We start from the raw sequence: 22,573 nt of genomic DNA, 5'->3' as shown, positions 1-22,573 counted from the left end.
TCTTTGTCCCAAGATTAACTAAGGGAAGGAGAAAATATGTATATTTGAGTTATGCAATAAAAACAAGTATCTCCAAAGTAAAATAAAATAACTGAATGCCTTCATAAACATGATTACCTACATTGGATACTGCAATCCACTTATGGGGGGAAAACACACACAATGAAGCAGCTAGATTGCAACACTAAAATTGATACTTATTAAAAACAGTGCATATAATTTTTGAGTGTTTTAGAGATACAATAAACGATCCGATGGCTTCAGAATTGAAAATGACATTTGCCCTAACAGCCACTCACTATGAGGCAATGTGATGGGTGACAATGTGCTGGTATATAGCCAGAGCTACTCTGTTTTGGTCCTTTTATTGTCTTCTCAGTAAGAGCAGTGGCCTTGATCAACATTTCTAGAAGTTTCCACCCCTCTGTGCTTTTCTCAGGCTGCCTCCAGCAGAAGTGCAAGCAGATTCCTTGGCAGTCTGGCACTGATAGAGGGTCTGTCTCCTCTGGTTGCATACATTCATAGTTAGAAGACAGGACTCCTGGGACGCCTGGGTGGCTCAGTTGGTTAAGCAGCTGCCTTCGGCTCAGGTCATGATCCCGGCGTCCTGGGATCGAGTCCCATCGGGCTCCTTGCTCCGCAGGGAGCCTGCTTCTCCCTCTGACTCTGCCTTCCACTCTGTCTGCTTGTGCTCGCTCTCCGTCTCTCTCTCTCTGACAAATAAATAAATCTTTAAAAAAAAAAAAGAAGACAGGACTCCTCTGAAACTTTTAACATGAAAGCATTATTTGTTCATGTTTTGTTTGGATAAAAATGGGCGAATATTCATTATGTTAAACTTCTACAAAGGTAAACTTCAAATGTCTATCAGATCCTCAAACCTTCACTACGATTTTGTTGGAAGAAATTCCTTTTGCCTGAAGTCTTTCAGACAGGCTTTTAGAGAAGATCATCAACACTGGTATTGCTTTCTTTTGCAGTTTAACACCAAATCAAAAATATGTATTGCTTTAACCATCCATAACTAACCAGATGCAGTAATTTGGCTTTAGCTAATCATATTGATTAGTTTTAAACTTAAGTACACAAATAAGCATAAAAGGGAGTGTTAAGTCAGATCACAACCTTTCAGGTTAATTTAAAAACTTGATAATAAAACTGGGTCATGCTGAAGGCTAAGACGTGTTTTCAAAAGTGAAAAATGATTTCGCTTTCTAAGAATGCTTCACCATAATTCTTAAAAAAAAAAGAAAGAAAGAAAGAAAGAAAAGCAGAAAATATCCTGAGATCATTGAATCCTCGTTTATTTTAATTTTTCAAATAAATTGGGGAGGAGAGACATTAGTGAAGGGCTGGGCTTTACAGTTTCCTTTGGAAAGCATCAACAACTTAAATTTTTCTTTTTTTTTCCCCTACTGAAATATTTATGAGTGAACACATTATCTTAGGTATGTGTATCTCCCAAACTTACACATTTCTGATTCAGACTTTTAAACTGTCGATACCCAGGAGACAAGGCCATTGACGTGTACCTGGCACTACTTCTGCCAGTTAATTTTCTCCCTGGAGAGTGGTTTTGGGCGACAGAGTGGCGTCCGGGCTCCCCGGGTTGTTGCACTGACGAACTGCAGTGGTGGTAAAGTCAAGGAGCCTGACAAAATCTCATTAATCATTTTAAATTAAATCCAACCTTCCTGTCCAACCGCACCAAGAAGAAAGCCATTTTTTTTTTTTAAACAAATGAAAATTTCCTCAGTAAAGATTTGGTATCTTTCTCTTGTTGGCCTTTAATTCGAGGAGACAAAAATAATATAAAACAATCCACTTTTTGAAGCTTGAAAACAAAACATTTGTCCAGAAATCATTTAACAGATCAACCAAGTGTCTTTTAAAAAATAAAACACATTTTGAATAAAAATACAGGGAAACATTCTGGGGGAAACTATATTGGTTAATTGGGGGACACCATTTATCTTTATTTTCTGAATAGTTCAGGGAATTTATTTAGTTCTATTGAAAATATATGATCCTTAATAATATTTGAAAGAGGAAATGAGATCATTATCCATATCTTGGTATATTTTACTCTAGTGTCTGTTTTCCAATCAAAGTTTTGTGGCATTTTACATAGTAATTGTAATGTGTGGTGTGCACACATACACATACATACATATGTGCATAATTTCATATCCTTTTGGTATTCATCATGATTTGTAACTGCTTTCTACATTATTTATAAACATCATAGCTTCAGGATTATATATGATGAGGATGTATTTTGGTCTACTTGACCAGTGCCTAGCATAGTGTCTCATACATAGCATGTTCTCAAATATCTGCTAGTTATTTCCTTGAACAGCCCCAAGTTTTGGGCATTCCAGTTGTTGTTGTTGTTGTTTTTTTTCCCCCTTAAATTAAAAACAATTGCAGAACTAATGATGTAAGTCTTGCCTTTTGCCTTTTGCTTATTTTGAATTATTTCCTTAGGATGGCTTCTCACAATAGACATATTCAGTTATGAATGCTTAAAAAAGAACTAGGAAGTTAACAGTATGACATGTAAGGAGTTCACTTTAAACAGAGGAAAACAGACTCAAATTACAATAAACAAGTTGTTATCTTAAATGTTAAGACTTCTGAATAGGCTTACTGTCATCAAGCACCATATTAATCATACTGTAAAAAATGTAAAAGATCAATTTAGAGAAGTACAAAGATCAATGGCTTAAACTCTTGAAATTAAAAAAAAGACAGTCCTAAAGTAGTGATTCATCCAAATATTTAAGATCAGAAGTTCTCTAGAGATGAATTTATATCAAGAATAAAATAGAGGTTGAATGAGTTTTTAAATATTTTTAAGAAGTTAACTCTAATATGTTCCAATTTATAAGTTGTGTACAACTGAAAGCTCCAAATATATTTTTAAAAAGTGGACATAGTAAAACCATCTCCCTATGTGCTCATGTACAAACTAAACCAGATCTAAAATAATTCAGTTGTCCAAGGTCTATGCTAGGTACTGAGGCAGATAAAAGAATAAAATTTCCACCTGAAAGAACTGGAACAGTTACCCTGGAGAGTAAAGAATCTAAGAGGACTTTGAAGGGCAAATAACATTTTAACAGGTAAATGTGAGGGAGCGGTTACAATTATTAAAAAAAAAAAAAGCAAATATAATGGAAGAATGAAAATGCAGGGTTCATTGAGATTAGAGAGTATTTGTTTTAAAAAATGTACTTGGGAAAAACCCTAATGATAAATCTGGAGAACTCAAAAGTTTTTGAGCACTTTTTTCTTTGCCTTCTTTTCTTAAAAAAAACAAAACCAAAAACAAACAAACAACAAAAACCAAAAGAACCCCACAAATTAACCTGTATATTAGAAAACAGAACTGGTAATCATGCATAGGAAAAATGCACTAGCAGCAGTTGGTATGGTATGTTCTGGCCTTGAAACAGCACAGCCCTTAGTGGGGAGGGAAGGTGTAGACAGGCCTGAGTTGCGGAGGACCATAAGTACTCTTGTGGGTTTCAGCAGAGCTCAGATTTCGTGTTGGGTAAGAGAATATTTGGTCAGAGACAATATAAAAGCCATTAGCACTACTGTAATGAAAGAACTCAGCCTTAAGTGGAAAAGGTAGACAAAAGAAGCTTGAGTGTAGATGGGAAAAAAAACTACTTGGTTGAGCAGCACCAAATGCAAACTCAGCATCCTTCTTGAAACTCGGCTTCCCTAGCTCTCAGGCCACCATTCTTCTCTGGTCCTTCTATAGTCTTCACAAACCCTCATTTTCTCTACCAAAACCTAAAATGTTGTGTTTCCCAAACATTTCTTTTTACTCAACAAACCTTCTAGAGGAGCTTTCTCCAGTGCTTCACTTAACAAAATACCTTTTAAATACCAGTAAGACCTCCAAACTTACATTATCCAGCCCTGATTTTTTTCCTAGCCTTATTCTCTAGCTGCAACCAAAATTCCATTGTTACTTTCAAATTCAAAATAACTGGGGATCACATCTGTTCCATATCACTCCACTGGTTGCTTCTCTTAGTAGCTACCTTTGATAGTAGGAAAACTAGACCCTTTTATCAAACTTGGTTCCTTCAAAATCACTAAACACCATCAATTTTCAGTTTTTGTTTTTTATTCGTTCCTCCTAAGTCCTCTGCCACTTACCTAATTTAGCCCTTATAATAGAAAGCCGGTCTTTGAAAGCTTTGCTGAATAAGCTATATTTGAGGTGGATCTTGGATGATGAGTAGGGGAACTTTAGATACAGAAGGGAGAGCAAGACATCACAGAAAGACCAGCTTGTAAAAGACAAAGATCAGATCACATCACATTTGAGGAATGTTGGAGACAAGGCTTGAAAGAAAGATAAGCCAAGGCCAGATTGTATAGCCTTTTTTGTTTGTTTTTAAAGATTTATTTATTTCAGAGAGAGAGTGTGTGTGTGTGGATGGGTAGGGAGGGGCAGAGGGACAGGAGAAGCAAGCTCCCTGCTGAGCAGGGAGCCTGACTCTTGGCTCAATTCCAGGACTCTGAGATCACAACCTGAGCCAAAATCAAGAGTCAGATGCTCAACCAACTGAGCCACCCTCGTGCCCCCAGATCATACAACCCTTTATGCCATGCTGAGGAGGCTTAATTTTGTAGAAAGGAGTACTTGAAATTTTGTAGAAATTGAGTACTTGAAACAGAAGTGTCAAAAGGAGCTTGTGTTTTAGAAAGATAAGTTTGTTATATCAGAAGGAAGGTCCACTAGTTCCAAACTTTAGGCACTTGGAAACATGTGGGGACATTATTTGTATGTCACAATAACTGAGGGATGCTACTGGCATCTAGCAGGCAAAATCCAGGCATGTTGATGTTCTCTGCTGTAGGGAGCGGTCTCCCATAATGAACATCCTTCTCCAAAAGCCAGTGGGACCTCACCGGAAAATACTGAACTAAGTTAAGCATTCAGTAAATGTTTATTATGATGGGGTTTTAAAAAATAAACATGTAAACTTATACTCACCTAGTTTTTAAGATGCCAGGAATAAATCCCTATTCAGTAAGTATAGAAAGTAGTAAAAAGAATACTGCCCAATTCAGGAGAGGTCTACTTCAACCGATGGCTCTTTCAGACAAGCCCTTGAAGAGATAAAACCACAAACTCTGGACAAAGTATAGAAATGAAAAGCAATCCAATAAAGGCTGATCAGTAATATTTTTTTTTTTCAGGCTGACACTGAAGAGAGTACTTGGAAGAAGAAGATAGGAGATGAATTTCCCATTTTATAGTTTTTGCCTGAAGGCAGCCCTCCGGCTGAATCATTGGAGCCTTTAGTTTTACAGACTTGAAGAACCCTGGGGCAGAGTTTGGGGCAACAGTAGCTGCAAGAAAAGGAAGAAATAGAAATAGAAATAATGGAAAGAAAAGAAGAGTGAGCTCCCTAATTTCTGTGTATGAACTGTGCCACACACTCTGGCTTCTCTCTAAACTGTGGACACACACAAAAGATTCCAGGTTAAAGAAGGGAACGGACATTTGAAGTACTTCAGGGGAGCAAGAGCTTGCAACTGAGTTCTGCCAGTTAACTTCCAGCTTTAAAAAAAGAGTCTTTGGAGAAATATATTATAACATAGATTTCTACATATTTTATTAGCCGTGTCTAGGACAAAGTCTAAATTACTAACAATGAAGAAACAGGAAAATATAGTCTATTCTCAAAAGAAGAGGCAATTGAAGAAGATGAAATGAGCAGATAAAGATTTAAAGCAGCTATTTAACTATGTTCAAGGTTGTAAGGGAAAATGTGCTTGCAGTAAATGAAGATAGGAAATCGCAGCAGCACAGACATATAAATTATAAAAACGTGAAGGAATTTCTAGAATTAAGAAGTATAGTAGTTAAAAAAAGTTCACTGAATGAGCTTAAAAGGGATTACAGAAAAGTCAGTGACCTAGAACAGTGATCAACAGATATAATCCAACTGAAGAGGAAAAAAAGATGAAAAAAAAATCTATGAGATGATATCAAAAGTTCTAGCACATATGTAAAAGGGGAGGAAAGAAAAATGAGATTGAGAAATATATGACAAAATTTTCACTTTCAGAGGTAAGTAGTTTTTTTTTTTTTTTTTATACACAAAGGGAGAAAACAATTTCAATATACTGACTTCTTACCGGAAACAATGGAGGCCAGAAGACAGTGGAGGACTATCTTTAAAGTATGAAAGGGGGGTGGGAATAAACTGTCAATTCAGAATTATATATGCAGCAAAGCACTCTTCATAAAGGAAAACAAAGTAAAGACATTTTCATGTATAAGGAAACTAGGATAATTCATTGCCAGCATACCTGAACAGTCATATAGGTGGTGATATTTTTCAGGAGGACATGAATGATGTTACAAGGAAACTTGGATTTTCAAAAGGAAAAAAGTGTTGGAAATGACAATGTGGGTCAATATAAATGAGGATATTTTCCCCTTGTTTAAAGTGTACACGACTACTCAAAGTAAATTATTATGGTGTGGAGTCTGTACTGTATGCTATCTGCAATTCATAGAACAACTCTAAGATAACAAATGGAAGAAGTGGGTAAACACCCTGTATGGTTACGAGGTTTCTATATTTTATGTGAAGTGGTACAAATATTAACTGTAAATAGGTTGTGTCAAGTTGTATATCTTGATACGGGCTTGGTTTATTCAAGTGTATGCATTTATTAAGATTCATGGATTAGTACACTTCACATTTATGTATTTCATGGAATGCAAATTTTACCTATAAAAAACTTTTTTTAAAAAAGTAGATCTTTAGCTAACAATATACAAGTTGAATTCTAAAGGAAGAAAGAGTACTGTGATGTCCGAAACTTGTATTACCTGTATTTAAACAGTAAGATAGGTGGATTGGTGGATAGAGGGATGGATAAATACGTGCTAAAGTGAATGCAGTAATATTTTAATTGTAGAACCTACATAGTGGTTATATATACATTCTCTGTAAAATATATCTTAACTTTTATATGTTTAAAAATTTTCGTGAGAAAGTGTTAAAAAAAGAATACTGCCCATCTACGTTTGTAATCAGGTCAGGGTGGAGAAAATAAAACACGAAAAAGGGGGAAAACTGTGAAATGGAGGATACAAAAAACTATAAAGAAGGAAAGATAAGAGAGTAAAATTAAAACAGAGGTAGAAAGAACCAAATGGTAAGGGAGAGATAGGGATGGGGTGGGGGGAGAGAGAAAGAAAAGGAGATTAATGGGAAAATGGAAATGATAAAATGTTATTATTATTGTTGGTCTTCTGAAACTTTCCAATAAATTAATTTTGAAGTTAAAAATTACAAAGAAGTATCTTGTTATGGAATTCAATATTATGCACATGTGAAAATTTAGGTATTTTCCTCAAGATCTGAAAACTTGTTTACTTCCGTTCTAATAGTCCCCTTGACGTCCAGAATTGTTTGACTACCTTATGTCTTGCCATTGAAAATTCTATAGGACATCACTTGCAGTTGTAATAATATCAACCACTATTTACTTAGGACCAGATATGGAAAGAAGCTTGGACTGTACACATTCAGTAAAAAGTTTCTAATCTTCCAAGTTCCACCCCCTAAACTAGCAGCTCTACTCATCATCACATAGTGTCTCATTTCAAATCTGATGCTTTTCACTTAGCAATATTTCCAGGAAACTTTTGACTTATCATATAAATATATTCTTCTTTATCATTTCAATGCTAAGCGTTTCATAATTAAATAATTGTTAATTAAGCTATGCTTCATACATATGCTCTCCAAGAAGCAGTATTTTTCCTTATCAATCATATAACATCGATGAAGGCAAGGCCCATGTCTAGGTATTGCTGCTACCTAGCACAGTGTTTAGTACACAGAAGGTCCTTGGTAAATATTATTGGATGACTGACTCACAATACCCCTTTCTCAACTGATTGTAAACAGAAATTATCAAGTTAAGAGAATGGCAAATTTTGAATAATTACAAGAGATATAAGTTTTAATAGCGTTCTGTTCCTATGTATGGGAATCCTATATTTCAACATATTTTGCTATCTCAAATAGTTTAAAGGACTTACTGAGAAATGACTAACTCAGAACTTTTAAAAATGGAAAGTCGAGTGACGAATTTATATTATAAAAATAAGTGCCTGTTTTGCTTATTACTAGTAATAAATCTATATTCTTATAAAGTTCAAAGGAAAGAGAAACTGGTATTTGTCTTTATCCAAGTCAGATTCAACTTTTATGAAGACAGTAATAAGCTCATATCAGAATCAAATAAATTTCAGAACTCAGTTTGAGAGAAAAAGGAAGGGCTTTAGTTAAAATCTTTACAATAAAATAATTATGATTATAAATCTCTTCAGTTAAATATGTACACATTACATGGTATTTTAAAAAAGAATGAAAATGAGTAGTTTTTCAAGCAATCTAATGCACAAATATACCATCTTTTAGAGTATAATGTCAGTTGAACATTCTTAAACAGCTGTGTCAGGCAATGGCTCTGCTTTGTGCAAAACATGATAAGCAAAATTAAGAAAAATTCTGCAAAATTCTTTAGTTCCCCAAGGAAATTACTAAAAAAGAAAATAGTAAAAGGGAAAAAAAAAAGATGTACTCTCGAGCTTGATTGTATACAGAGGCTAGAATGACCAGCACTAATGTAACCCCCATATCTGCTAAATAAGTCCTTGGGTAACTTTAGTTTGAAGTTAATAGTTGAAGTCCTAGCAATTGTGCTTTTATGCAGCCACATGGCCAATAAGGTAGATGTTGTCATAAAGGTGCCCTACAAAATCTTCACTAATGTTCTGAGCAGCACGACGGGTATTTCGAATAAATTCTCTTTTTGACATTTTATTCTTCACATGAGGGCTAGTGAGGTCAATGGAAAGTAGAATCAAAGAGTAGCACAGTACATAGACAGCATCTGGAATTAAAAAGAAACACCTCAAATTATTAGGTGGTTTGAAAAATGTGGTCCCAAAGGAATTACCTAATGCAAAATTTTTCATAATATAAATAAATTGAGATTGGCTCATAACTAAACATAGAATGGCTAACTCATCTCAGTTTGTCTGGGCCTTTTCCAATTTTAGCATTGAAAATCCTGTGTCATGGGAAATTCTTCAATTCCAGACAAACAGGGATAGTTGATCATCCTAACTGACCACCAATTAATGACTATTTCCTTCAACTCCCAAAGCATTTTAGAATAGTTTGGGAATTTATAATAAAAGCTCATTCCAAATTTAAAAATTTCAGAATTGGCTTTATTTTCATCTTTGCTTTCAAATGTGATACTCCCATTCAATGACCCATAAAATACATTTGTACTTTTTTACTGTTACAAGTATAGTAGTTAAAAAACTACTTCCTATTAAAAAAAAAACCCACATATTTATTTACATAGAATGTTTTTATAAAAATCTAACTGGAAAATATTTAATGACAAAGACATGCATTAACAGTCCTTCAAAATAAAATGTAAACAATTTATAAGATTGTTAAATTAATATCCACCTTTGAGATATGTATTTTTAAGGTCCATGGAATTTAAGTACTAATTTCAAAAGTAAATTTTTAGGGACAAGATTGTTAAACCTGAGCAGTATGCAACAACAACAACAAAATGTCTTTATATCTACACAAGGCAGTATCTGATGTTTACTATCAAAATAGTAACAAACCTCAAGATACTTGTATTATTATTTGTGACAACTACTTGCTAGTATTATGGGGTTTTTATTTCAGAATCCTGCAGTCTTAATAAAGCAAAGTTAAATATTATGTTTATAAAAACATTTTCAACCGATTTCATATGATGGGTAAATGTTTTTGTAATCTCCACTTAATAAGCACAATAAAATTTTTGAGATGAAGAGAAAAGTGAAGCTCTATCAAATGAAAAAAATACACAGGGTACTCAGGTTATATTGCACATACGTAGATATATACTCATTCACACATTATGAAAATTAGTTGTATTAAAAATAAATTTTAGTAGAAAAATTATAGGTGTTAACCTATGTAATATATAAACTATGAAAAGCTTTAAAAATAATTTCTCAAGTTTTTATTTAAATTAGTAATACCCAATTCTCAATCAAGAATAATATTAATGCATCTATAGCTAAATCTTTCTTCCTAAAACAGTGTGTTTACTACATATAAATGACAGCCATGACAAACTATTCTAAACTCACATAAATGTTGTAGTCTATAGAATTACTCATTGCTACAAGTAGTAAAAGAAATACTTGTAATGACTGAAAGCATGTTTCCCCATGGTGAGAAAAAAAAAGTCTCATATACTACTATTTTTACCTACAGGTGGGAAGGGGAATGGAAGGAATTCACTATACATATTCTTACCAGGACTAAGGCCAAGTTCTCGCATTAAATCGGGGTTACAAGCACAGAATCTATGTGAGAACTTTGTTATGAGAGTTTCAAGATACTCCCCACGCTCTTCAGGGGCATGGATATGACGAAAAAATTCTCTCAGTGCATTAGGCAAAAACTGATTTCTAAAATTATGCAACGTTACAAGGTCATCCAAGACATCTCTCCTAGTGGAAAAAGAAAAAGATATAGCTTTAGTCAACAGTTCTCTACTAAAAAAATGATAAGGACTCATAAATTATATTTTTGGATGAAAATACTTTATTATTGATTCTCAGATCAGCTAATCCTACAAAGTATATATAATCCTTAAAATTAAAAAATCCAACTCTGATTATTTGAGACATTAAATAATTTTTAGATTTTCTATGAATAGGTTATAACAAAGTAAGGTGAAACTAGTAATTCTAATTATAAAATGAAGAAAAAATTTTTGCAATATTAAAAGGGGCGGCTTCTTTTCGTGTGTGTGTGTGTGTGTGTGTGTGTGTGTATTTTGGCTAAATTCAAACAGCAACAGAATTCTTGATGTTCTTTAACTATGAAAATAATAACAGTTTTCACTTTTCACAGCAATCCACACCATCAGAGTTAACAACTATTTATGTAGACTTTAAAAAATGTCAACATATAGTATATATTTTTCTAGTATTTGCTTTTCTCATTTCATCCGGTATATTGTGAACAGCTTTCTATATCTTTACACACAGATCTAAGTCATTCTTTTTAATGATTCATCAGTACCTCATCTTATGGAGGTAACAATTCTACTTATATACATTTGGGTTATTTACAATTATATAAATATTTTTGTAAGTGTATGTGTGTACATGTGTGTATAAATATTTGTATATGTGTACACGTTTTTTTTATCCATGACAATCTAATATATAGTCATCCTTTGTTTACGCTTCAATTCTTGCTGAGCTCAACCATGATTATATGATCATAATCTTTAATTTCTACCAATTGTTTATGGCAGGGATAGACAAATTATAGCTAGTGAGCCAAATACGGCCCACTACCTATTTTTGTAAATAAAATTTTATTAGAACACAGCCATACTTTGTTTACATACTGTTTGTCTGCTTTCAGACTACAATGGCAGTTAAAAATAGCTGTGAGAAAAATTTTTCAACTAGATGACCACTATATGGTATAGTTTTAAAAGTAAAGCTTAACTCATTAAAAGCACTATCTAACTCATTTCTGATGAAAACTCAAATTTTTTTTTTCTTTTTACCTTTCATCAAGATAGATTCTCAGTTTTTTCCAATTTAGTGTTCTTGTACAGAAGATAAACTTTGCTATTTCCTTTGGTGAATCATCTAGGATACCCTTGGACATAAAGTAGTTCACTCCCTAAGGCAGAAAGACAAGTCTACATAAATAAAGTCAGTCTTTATTTATAAATTTTATCAATTAGGTGATAGCGGAACAATAGCCATAAATTCTTTCCAGCATAAATAGACTTTTTATAGCTTTAACATGCAAAATACAAGCTAGAACTTGAGCTGAAACTATTACATGTGGTTGAGAGTTTACATGCAATGAAAAGTAGGAAATTCAAAGTTAAGACTCCTAAAGTCACCCTAATTCAATTTTCTGGCTCATGTCAGTTAAAACTAAGTATACAGAAATATGGCTTATATGGTGATAGTGGTTGGGGGCCAGGGGAAACTACTATGCAGACTTTAAAATAAGCCTTGAAACAAACACTTCCACTGCCTAATAGAAAACAAGATTTCTTAGACATATTCTAATACACTATTCAAGGAAAAAGCTTCTTGAGAAAAAACGATTCTCCAAATCAAAGATCAACAATTTTATTCTGTAAAGAAAGATAATTAAATTATTTGACTTAAAGTAGGCACAGTTCCAGGTGGGTTTATTGTCTGTACACACTTTGGCTTTAACGTGTAGCATTGCTATGTTACACAAGAATTTAGCTTCAACATATAGTGAGGCAAAATATAAGACAAAACAATTGCAATGTTTTATAATAGGATTTATCTTTGAATTTCCTTTTCCCTGCATGCAAAGTTTTCCAGAGAAGCATTATCCACAGTTTGTACCTATTTCCAGATTTAAATCAACAACAACAAAACATCAACAAAAAAATTGAACAATGAAACCAATGTTTTCTCATGTATATGGAGGTCACATTCAAATAAATACCTTATGTGGATTTGAATGTGCAGTTATTGAAATAAAAGGCAGGTGTGTTTATTTCAACTCGTAGTTATCCAGATACATGCGTTCCCATGAATACTTATGTCTGGATAATAGCACACTGTGTGCAGTTAATTAGTAGAGAAAATGATGTATTATATACACGCAACGTAGTGTTTTCACACATAAATTCCTTCAGCATTTCTTCCCTTTTACAAACACATATAGTATTCAGAAATATTGCAACCATTAAGAATTAAAAAAGTTGGGAGAATTTTTATGACACACTCTTCAGATAAAAAAGTGTCATAAAATTTTTGTATTAAAAAATTAAAAAGCAGTTTGGTACCATGAGGTAATGCCTTTGAAAGGTTATAATTATCTGTAAATTGTAATTCAAAGATAAGATTTTTTAATATAAAACTAATTTTATGAGCCATGAGGAAAATATCCTAATGACAATGTTATCAGTTTCTCATGTGAATTTTAATAGCACAAAAGCAGTGCTAAAGCACTGGATTAAAAAAATGTGTCTAAGAAGAACAGAATGTGAAAACATGAAACTTTCTGGTCAACTCAAATGTAAGCGGCATTTCAGACTGCATCCTGGATACAAGGCTAGGAAATACAACATGGTCAAGATGGAAAGCCAAAGAATTTGTCTGGAATAAGGCTCTCAGCAATTGTCTGAGGGGGTAGGAACTAAAGAAATAGTAATGCTTGTTCCATCCTTTCCTCCATTAGTTTGAATAATCGAGAGTTGACTGTATGTTTTAATTCATCTACTTAGTAAAAACTGTCTTTTGATTTTTTCCAAAATTCCTCCATTTGAGAGAATAACAAAATTTCAGAAGTATTTGCAGTGCTTAATTTGAATCTAAGCTAGTCAAACCACAAGGAATGTCAACTAATTATTTAATAAGTTCTTTATTTATGCTTACCTATAAGTCAATACTTAAGAGATGCAAAACTAATTATAATCAATTTTTAGAATTATACAAAATATTAAAAAACCTAAATGATCCATTAAATAGTACATAATTCCCTAATCATGATATATATCTTTTAATATCATTTGATGCTCCTTAGTTACAAAATAGCATTGGTATTTGCCTCATGTAAGCATCCTAAAAATATGTTGTTGATAATTTTCATTTTTAAGGAATACAAGTTTTAAAAATTTAATCTCTCACCTAACTCGAAGTCTCCAAAATCAATCATATACAGAGGTGTAAGCAAGAACACAAACAGCTTTAAACCCAATCCTGAAAATGAGGGACATAGTTTGAAATAAGCCAACTCTGTTGGCTTTATGAGAAAAGGAGGTATCAGTTTTCAAGCCTGGGATTTCTCTGGAAAGGAAGATTACTTCAGAAGGGCTATCAAAGTGACGGGTCAAGGGGTATGAAATAGGAAAAGGCATGAGATCAGATTATAATTTTCTTCAATAACCAAGCTGCAACCATCCAAATTCTTATCTTGTTATGTAACTGATGAACTACAAAAGAAAACACAATATGAGATTGACTAAATAACTACATTTGTTTACTATATGGTATACATATTTTTACAAAATTTTAATATAGTGGTTTTTTTTTTTTTAAGATTTTATTTGACAGAGAGACACAGCGAGAGAGGGAACATAAGCAGAGGGAGTGAGAGAGAGAGAAATAGGCTTCCCACCGAGCAGAGAGCTGGATGCAGGGCTTGATCCCAGGACCCCAGGATCATGACCCGAGGCGAAGGCAGACTCTTAATGATTGAGCCACCCAGGTGCCCCAAATATAATTTTAAAAGAATGGTACAGAGAGATCGCTACATCACAAAGCATGTTACTAATCAGGACTAGAGCTCTCAGCAGAGTGAGAGTATGCATGTGGTGTCTCATAGACAAAGGAAATCATGAACATTAGTATTAGTCTATACTAACATAGTTTCCAGAAAAAAAAAACAGAAGGCAGTAGCTCACTATTGGTCACATAATTCACTACAAAAGTGTCAGATTATGGATGTCACATTTTGTGGGGTATATTGACAAACTAGAATTTATCTGGATAAAGGAAATCAGGACCTCATAAAATTGTTGAAGGGTATAGAATCCCTGTTAGATAAAGAAGAGTTGAAGGATGTACTGATATTAGGCCTAAAGAAGATACTTCAGAAGTTTAAGATTTTGAGACATCTGAAAGCTTTTATCATAAGGAAAAAGAACATTGTATGTGGTTTTAGTGAAGATCTTAAGCTGATGAAATGTAAAGAACTTATTTCCAGAATAATGCACATACACATTTTTAAAATATACATTAAATGCCTGAAGCCCATCTAAGGACTCCAAGTTGGGAATCCCTATTCTAGATGATGCAGGAGTATGGCTACTGAGTGTCCGTAATACAAAGGGAGGTTAGTGCTATATAAGGAAGACCACACTTGGAATTATAGCTGAGCTGTTCAGGGCCAGTGGTTTGTCATTTGCTTGATTCAATTTTTTTTTTTTTTTTACATTCCAAAATAAGCTTAAGCTTCAAATTATTACTACTTAGTTTAGTTTGATTGCTTAATCTGTATACATTTTAACTTCATTATGCAAACTCTACACTGTTCAACTTGTAGAATTATCTGGATTCTTAGTTATGGTGTAGTTCCTCCTCTTTCACATGGCAATAATTCTATGACATTTTTGTCATATAACTTATAAACTTATATAACATATAAATCATGATGGTGCCAGTCCTATAATGAATTGGCTCCATAGCATAAAGGGAAGCTTTGTCATCTGGAAGAAGACAATTGACCAAAATGGATTTTATAAAAAAAAAAAAAGTTTTATTTATTTATTTAAGATTTTATTTATTTATCTAGAGAGAGAGAGAGGGAGCACAAGCAGGGGGAGTGGCAGATGGAGGAAGGAGCAGGCGTCCCACTGAGCAAGGAGCCCCACTGAGCAAGGAGCCCCGGGTGGACTTGATCCTACTGGGATCATGACCCGAGTCAAAGGCAGACACCTAATCAACTAAGCCACCAAGGCATCCCTATAAAAAAAGTTTTATTTTTATTTTTAATTTTTTTCAATAGTTTTAAAGGAAAGTTACAGTGGGATAAATGAAAGTCATATCATGAAAATAGATTGGCTATAAACATTAAGATTCTTATTTCTCTGGAAAATCATAAAAGTAAATAATATTCATATTACAAATTCAAAATTCCTTACTAATGTGAGAGAGAGAGTGAGAGAGCATTTGCCTGAGCAGGGGTGGGGCAGAGAGAAAATCTTAAGCAAGCTCTATGCTCAGTGCATACTAGGGGCTTGATCTCACAGCTCTGAGATCATGACCTGAGCCAAAATCAAGAGTCAGATGCTTAACCAACTGAGTCAGAGAAAAGAGAAAAGAGATATTTTTATAACCATAAATATTAATTTGGAAAAAAATCCAAAAATTTAAAATCTACTCTATAACTTGACAAATGTGTCAATCTTTCTTGCTGCTAACAGGATTGGTGCTCCAGTAATGTAATTTTTTTTTCAGATTTTTTTTTGCTATTAATTATTTTTATTAACATGTAATGTATTATTTGCCCCAGAGATACAGGTCTGTGAATTGTCAGGCTTACACATTTCACAGCACTCACCATATCACATTACCTCCCCAATGTCCATAACCCAACCACTCTCTCAAAACCCCCTCTCCCCCGAGCAACCCTCAGTTTGTTTTGTGAGATCAAGAGCCTCTTATGGTTTTTCTCCCTCCCGATCCCATCTTGTTTCATTTTTTCCTTCTTTACCCTCCAACCCCCACACCCTGCCTCTCAAATTCCTCATATCAGGGAGATCATATGATAATTGTCTTTCTCTGATTCACTTATTTTGCTAGGAGCTGGTTCTTTGAAAGAATTAATAAGGTTGATAAACCCCTGGCCAGACTTCTCAAAAAGAAAACAGAAAGGACCCAAATAAACAAAATCATGAATGAAAGAGGAGAGATGACAACCAACACCAAAGAAATACAAATTAAGAACACATTATGAGCAACTATACACCAGAAAATCTGACAATCTGGAAGAAATGGATGGATTCCTCAAGATATATAAACAAACCGAACCAGGAAGAAATGGAAAACCTGAACAGACCCATAACCAGTAAGGAGATTGAAGCAATCACCAAAAATCAAGAGCCCAGGACCAGACAGCTTCCCAGGGGAATTCTACCAAATATTTAAAGAAGAATTAATACCTATTCTCCTGAAACTGTTCCAAAAAATAGAAACAGAAGGAAAACTTCCAAACTCATTTTATAAGGTCAGCATTACCTTGGTGCCCAAACCAGACAAAGACCCCACCAAAAAGGAGAATTACAGACCAATATCTCTGATGAACACAGATGCAAAAATTCTCACCAAAATACTAGCCAATAGGATCCAACAATACATTAAAAGGATTATTCACCATGACCAAGTGGGATTTATTCCTGGGCTGCACGGTCAGTTCAACATCCACAAATCAGTCAATGTTAAACAATACATTAATAAAAGAAAGAACAAGAACCATATGATACTCTCAATAGATGCTGAAAAAGCATTTGACAAAGTACAGCATCCTTTCCTGATCAAAACTCTTCGAAGTGTAGGGATAGAGGGTATATACCTCAATATCATCAAAGCCATCTATGAAAAGCCCACAACGAATATCATTCCCAATGGTGAAAAACTGAGAGTTTTTCCCCTAAGATCAGGAACATGGTAAGGATGTCCACTATCATTACTGCTACTCAACACAGTACTAGAAGTCCTAGCTTTAGCAATCAGACAAAAAGAAATTAAAGACATCCAGATTGGCAAAGAAGAAGTCAAACTATCACTCTTTGCAGATGATATGATACTATATGTGGAAAACCCAAAAGACTCCACTTCAAGTCTGCTAGAACTTGTACAGGAATTCAGTAAAGTGTCAGGATATGAAATCAATGCACAGAAATCAGTTGCATTTCAAGTATTTCAGTAGTTCATTGGAAGGAAAAAATCACTGTGGGACAGGGCATTTAGATAAGTTTTCCTGGAATACCTACTTTGATGGAGTGGTTTAAATAGCTCAAAATGAGGGGAACACTGGAGATGAAAATTTTAGTCAATGTTATATTATATGAGCAAAAGCATTATAAGATTAAAAAATCAGGCCATTTTCAGGAAAATAGGGGAACTATCTTGGGTTTGAGAGCCAAGTCTGGAAGTAGACTGTAGCAGAAATAGCACTGAATTTTAAGGTAAGGAGTTTATCTTCTCCCTCATATGTAACTGAAAGCCTTATATGATGAAGCAATGGCCTGCAATATAAATTTGACAGTATTATAAAGAGAAATAATAAAAGGGAAACTAGACAGTAAGCTACTTCAGCTGTTTGGGCTTAAAGCAACACAAATGCAAAGGAAATAATCTATCCTAAAAACATATGAAAAAACCCACATATGCTATGTATGTATATGAAAATATGATGTGAGAGCATATATTATTATCATGGTGGTTATCAAGTCAAGGAATAATGAAAAGTGAAAGATAAGGTTAACTGATGTTTCTGGCTTAGACAAAAAGGGAAATGACTGATGGAAGAAAACTCAGGTTAAGAGGGTGTTGATTTAAACAAAACAGTAATGAGCTTGGACTTCAAAATGTTACCTTCGGATGATGACAGGTAAAACTACAAAGGCGAAATAGGCATCTGATAGTGTAATAAGACATAAAGAAAAAAGTGAGAGTTGAAAGTACAAACTAAGGATACTGAATAATAAGAATCAGTAAAGGAGGAGGCAAAGATGGAAGAAAGCAGAGACAGAATAATGTTCCAGAGGCTAAAAGTCTTTGAAATGTAAAGAAAAGGGTATACAATGCAATTCCTAGTATAATTGAAAGTATAATTACCTAGTATAATTAGAAGAGGGACCAAATCATGGTTCTGTGATTTTGTGAATATAATTTACTCAAACTTTCCAAACCTTATTAGTTTCTTAATCAGTAAAAATCTTATTTAAGTGGCTACTGTGAAGATATGAGAGTGTCTAGCATAGAACATGGCTAATATCCTTTTTCCTTTAGGTAGCTCAAGGAGATGAAAATGAGAAATAAGGCAGTAGATTTGGTGACTGGGAGAAAAGAAAATAGTGCCTTTCAAGGGGTCTCTTTCCACAGAGTGATGGGGGCTCAAGGCTAAGAAGAAAGCTAAGGAATGAGCTCATGGTAAGGAAACTGATAGCCCAGTTACTTGAAAAATTTATTAGTACAAAGGAGGAAAAAAAATATTAAAGAACACTGAAGGTCAAAGAGAGAAACAACTGTTTTTTCAAGACAATTCTGACCCATGCATATCAGAAGATGCAAAAAAGAGAATCAACAGGGAGAGGAAAAGATTGGCAAAGAAACAATAAGAGATAATGAAAGCGGCAAGGTAGAGAAAAGGGGAGCAGGAGAAAGACTGAAAATACAAGTGGAACCAAAACTCACCATGCTCTGGCCTAGGTCCAAACACTTCCCACTGTAGGCAAGGAGAGAGCCTCCAGAGGACTGACCTGAGGGACAGAGCAGCCCATAAGACTGTAGCAGAGTACACTAGTACTCACCAAAGATATTTCCTGAAGCACCAGATCCTGGAGAGTATATGACTTCCTTTTCATAGTCATTACTCTCAGGAGCAAGAAACATAAATGGCCTTCCAAAAACAAAGACAGAGACCTAGACAAAATGCTAAGATGGAGAAATTCATCCCAAAAGAAAGAACAAGAAAAAGTCATGGCCAGAGATCTAAGTGAATAAGACAAGTAATATGCCTGATCCAGACTTTAAAGCAATAATCATAAGCTGGGCTTGAGAAACACATAGAAGACACCAAGGGAGTCTCTTGATGCAGGGATAAAAGAGCTTAAAACCAATCAGACCAAAATGAAAAATGCAATAACCGAGATTTGAAACTGATTGGATGCAATGGCCATAAGGATGGAAGAAGCAGAGTAACCAATTAAGTGATAGAGAAGATAGAATTATTAGAAAGTAATGAAACCAATCAAGAGAGGGAAGGAAAAATCTTGGATCATGAATGTAGACTTAAGGAGTTGGTAATGCTTTCTGAGACCGGAGGAGAGGACATTAGAGCTGGTTCAGAGACAGGCATATTAAGAAACTGATAAAGGCAGAAAACAGAACATATTGGTTTTCTTCTTAGGGTGCATAAACCATCTAGAAATAGTTGGAAAAGAGCTGAACTGGATCCCACGTGAAGTGGTAAAGATTTCTATCAACAATGGGAATCTACTAGGAATAAATTCCTCTTCCCTGTTCTTTAATTTCACATATGTTACACTGGGAATCTACTAGGAATAAACTCCTACTAGAAGGAGTGCCAAGCAAGTAGGGTGATGTTAATATAATTCATCCCATCTCATTTTTTTTTTGTTTGATTTGATAGAACAGATGTTTACAATAATTAAAAAATTAAGAAATTTTGTACAGTAGACTCCATAGAGTGTGTTATTAAAAACTTAGGCAAATGACAGCCTCAAGACTTACAGAATCAAATTACAGTGGTGAACTGTTTTGATGTAATTTGTTTAGGAGGCAAACAAATAATTCAAGAAATCATGAACAGATAGTTTACACCAATATTAAGAAGGAATTTAGAATCAAGAAAAAAAATGTGTTGGATAAAGAAGATGTGGTGTGTATATACACAATGGAATATTATTCAGCTGTCAAAAAAATGGAATCTTACCATCTGCAAGGACATGGATGGACCTAGAGGGTATTATGCTAAGCGAAGTAAGTAATTTGGAGGAAGACAATTATCATATGATTTCACTCATATGTGGAATTCAAGAAACAGAATAGAGGATCATAAGGGAAGGGTGGAAAAAATAAAGTAAGAAGAAATCAGAGAGGGAGACAAACCATAAGAGATACTTAACTACAGGAAACAAATTGAGGGCTTCTGGAGGTGAGGGGATATTGGGTGATGGACATTAAGGAGGGCACGTGACATAATGAGAATTGGGTGTTATATACAACTTATGAATCACTAAATTACCTCTGAAACTAATAATACACTGTATGTTACTTAATTGAACTTAAAAAATAAAAAGAAAAATATGTTAGGTATTAGTCATCTTTTTTTTTATTATTTTAAGAACAGCTCTTTGCACACAATTCATGTTTTAAGATCCTTCTATGTTTCATTCCTTCTATTACATCAATACCCACATTTTCTCTCCCCTTTTAATAAAGTCTTGTTTTTTTTTAAATTCAAATCATTATTATCCATTATTATCTGGTGTGGTTCAGAAGCAAAAGTCTACCATACATATATTCAGGATCAGAAATTATACAGGTAACGGAGTGAATTCTACAAAAACAGCTATGCAAAACCAAATAAAAAAGAACCAGCTGTTGTTGCAAACCTAAAACTGACTTTAAAAATATACATTCTTTTTTTTTTTTAATTAAAAAACAAAACAAAACAAACACTGACCACTTGTACTGAAAGTATTGGCTACTGGCACAGAGAGTTGGTAGAAACATTATGTAGCAGTTTGTATCAATAACAGAAATCACTCCAAAAACAAAACTGGTGATATCTTTGTTTTCCTAGAGAACAGCATAATATAGATATTTAGAAAAAAACTCACTTTAACTAAATTTGTTCCAATTTGCTTTTGTATACAATGTAAAATCCAGAACCACGATCACTATTTTTCAGGTAACAAACATATCATTAGAGCATTACATAATAGAAAGCAAACTGGACACCACATTTTTAAAGGACATTTGAGGACTTTTAAAATAACAATCTTTAAATTTTAACAATAAATATTTGTAAAATAAAATATATATATGAAATAACATAGTTATTTTATATATAAATACATAGTTCAATCTAGATTTCTTTTCTTTCAATGAGAAGAGATATAATAATATTCAAATATGTATTGCAGCCACAGTGAAATGAACAATTGAAATGTCATCTTTTCACATTAAAAATAATGTAAAAATTAAGAGACACAAAAAATGTTACGGATATTTATTTTAGTAAAAAATAGCACAATAGAGAGAAGTCAGCCTTTTATAGGTTAAATGGAGTAATCCTATTGTCTTGTTTGAAAATAGTACTGATAGTGATATTATTTCTTCTTTTTTATAGTGCTTTCAGAATCACTTAAGCAAGATGCAAAATCTATTAATTTTTGTTCAGTTGGCAGTTCTCACTCTCCCTATTTAATCAGAGAATATGTATTCTATAGTTAAGGGAAAAAAACACATAGAACTTGAACAGGTGAAATCCATATGGGGATATATATATATATATATATATATATATATATATATATATATATTGCAAAATTAAATTAAATTAAATTAAATTAACACCTTGCTTTTTAGTTGCAGCAAAGTAAATGCAGAAGATTACTTAACAAGCAAGTTAAGACTAAGCATGGAAGTTTTTGTTCTGTCATTCCATTTCATTCTACCCACAAACTTTTGCAGGGTTTTCATCTGTAAGTTTTCATACCACTTTCCTCTGCTGTAACAATGACCTTCAGCATAAACTTTAGAAAGAACACATATTGCTTTTTTCATGTTAATTTAAGCTGTTCATGCATAGTGCAACTGTTATTCCTAACCTAGTCACTAGAGTCCAAGACTAAAGTAAAAACTGTGCCAAGGTTTTTAAAGTCGTTCTATATAGAGAGACTACACAATTGACAAGAAAAGTGTTCCTCTTATTGAGGTGCCTACAGGTAGGCTATTTATTCAGTGGAAGCCTCTGTGTGACTTAGTTATAATTAAGGGAAAGGACATCATGACAATTGGGACAGAAATGTTAAGATGATTTTGATGTCAGTTTGAAATATGAACAGCAGATTCCAGTCTTGTCTGTTCCCTAGGAAGAACAGAGAGCACACACCGTCCATCCATGCTTATGTGGGAGAAGTGACAGTTGAGACG

At 33.8% G+C, this 22,573-nt stretch overlaps 1 protein-coding gene across 2 annotated transcripts in view; it reads right to left on the bottom strand.

Moving 5' to 3' along the window:
• Window positions 1-1,288: 1,288 nt before the first annotated feature.
• The window catches only part of FBXO8 (F-box protein 8), a 54,755-nt gene continuing 33,470 nt past the window's right edge, over window positions 1,289-22,573 (bottom strand). For both annotated transcript variants that reach the window (XM_082726940.1, XM_082726941.1), the window contains 3 exons: window positions 11,671-11,789; window positions 10,398-10,594; window positions 1,289-8,952 (listed from right to left, as the gene is read on the bottom strand). In XM_082726940.1, coding sequence (XP_082583066.1) covers window positions 8,765-8,952; window positions 10,398-10,594; window positions 11,671-11,789 — 504 coding nt within the window. In that variant the 3' untranslated portion in view covers window positions 1,289-8,764. The remainder of the gene's footprint in view (window positions 8,953-10,397; window positions 10,595-11,670; window positions 11,790-22,573) is intronic.

The sequence above is a fragment of the Mustela nivalis genome (assembly GCF_964662115.1).
Source record: "Mustela nivalis genome assembly, chromosome: 4".
Taxonomy (NCBI): domain Eukaryota; kingdom Metazoa; phylum Chordata; class Mammalia; order Carnivora; family Mustelidae; genus Mustela; species Mustela nivalis.
This window is presented reverse-complemented; position numbering and strand designations above follow the sequence as displayed.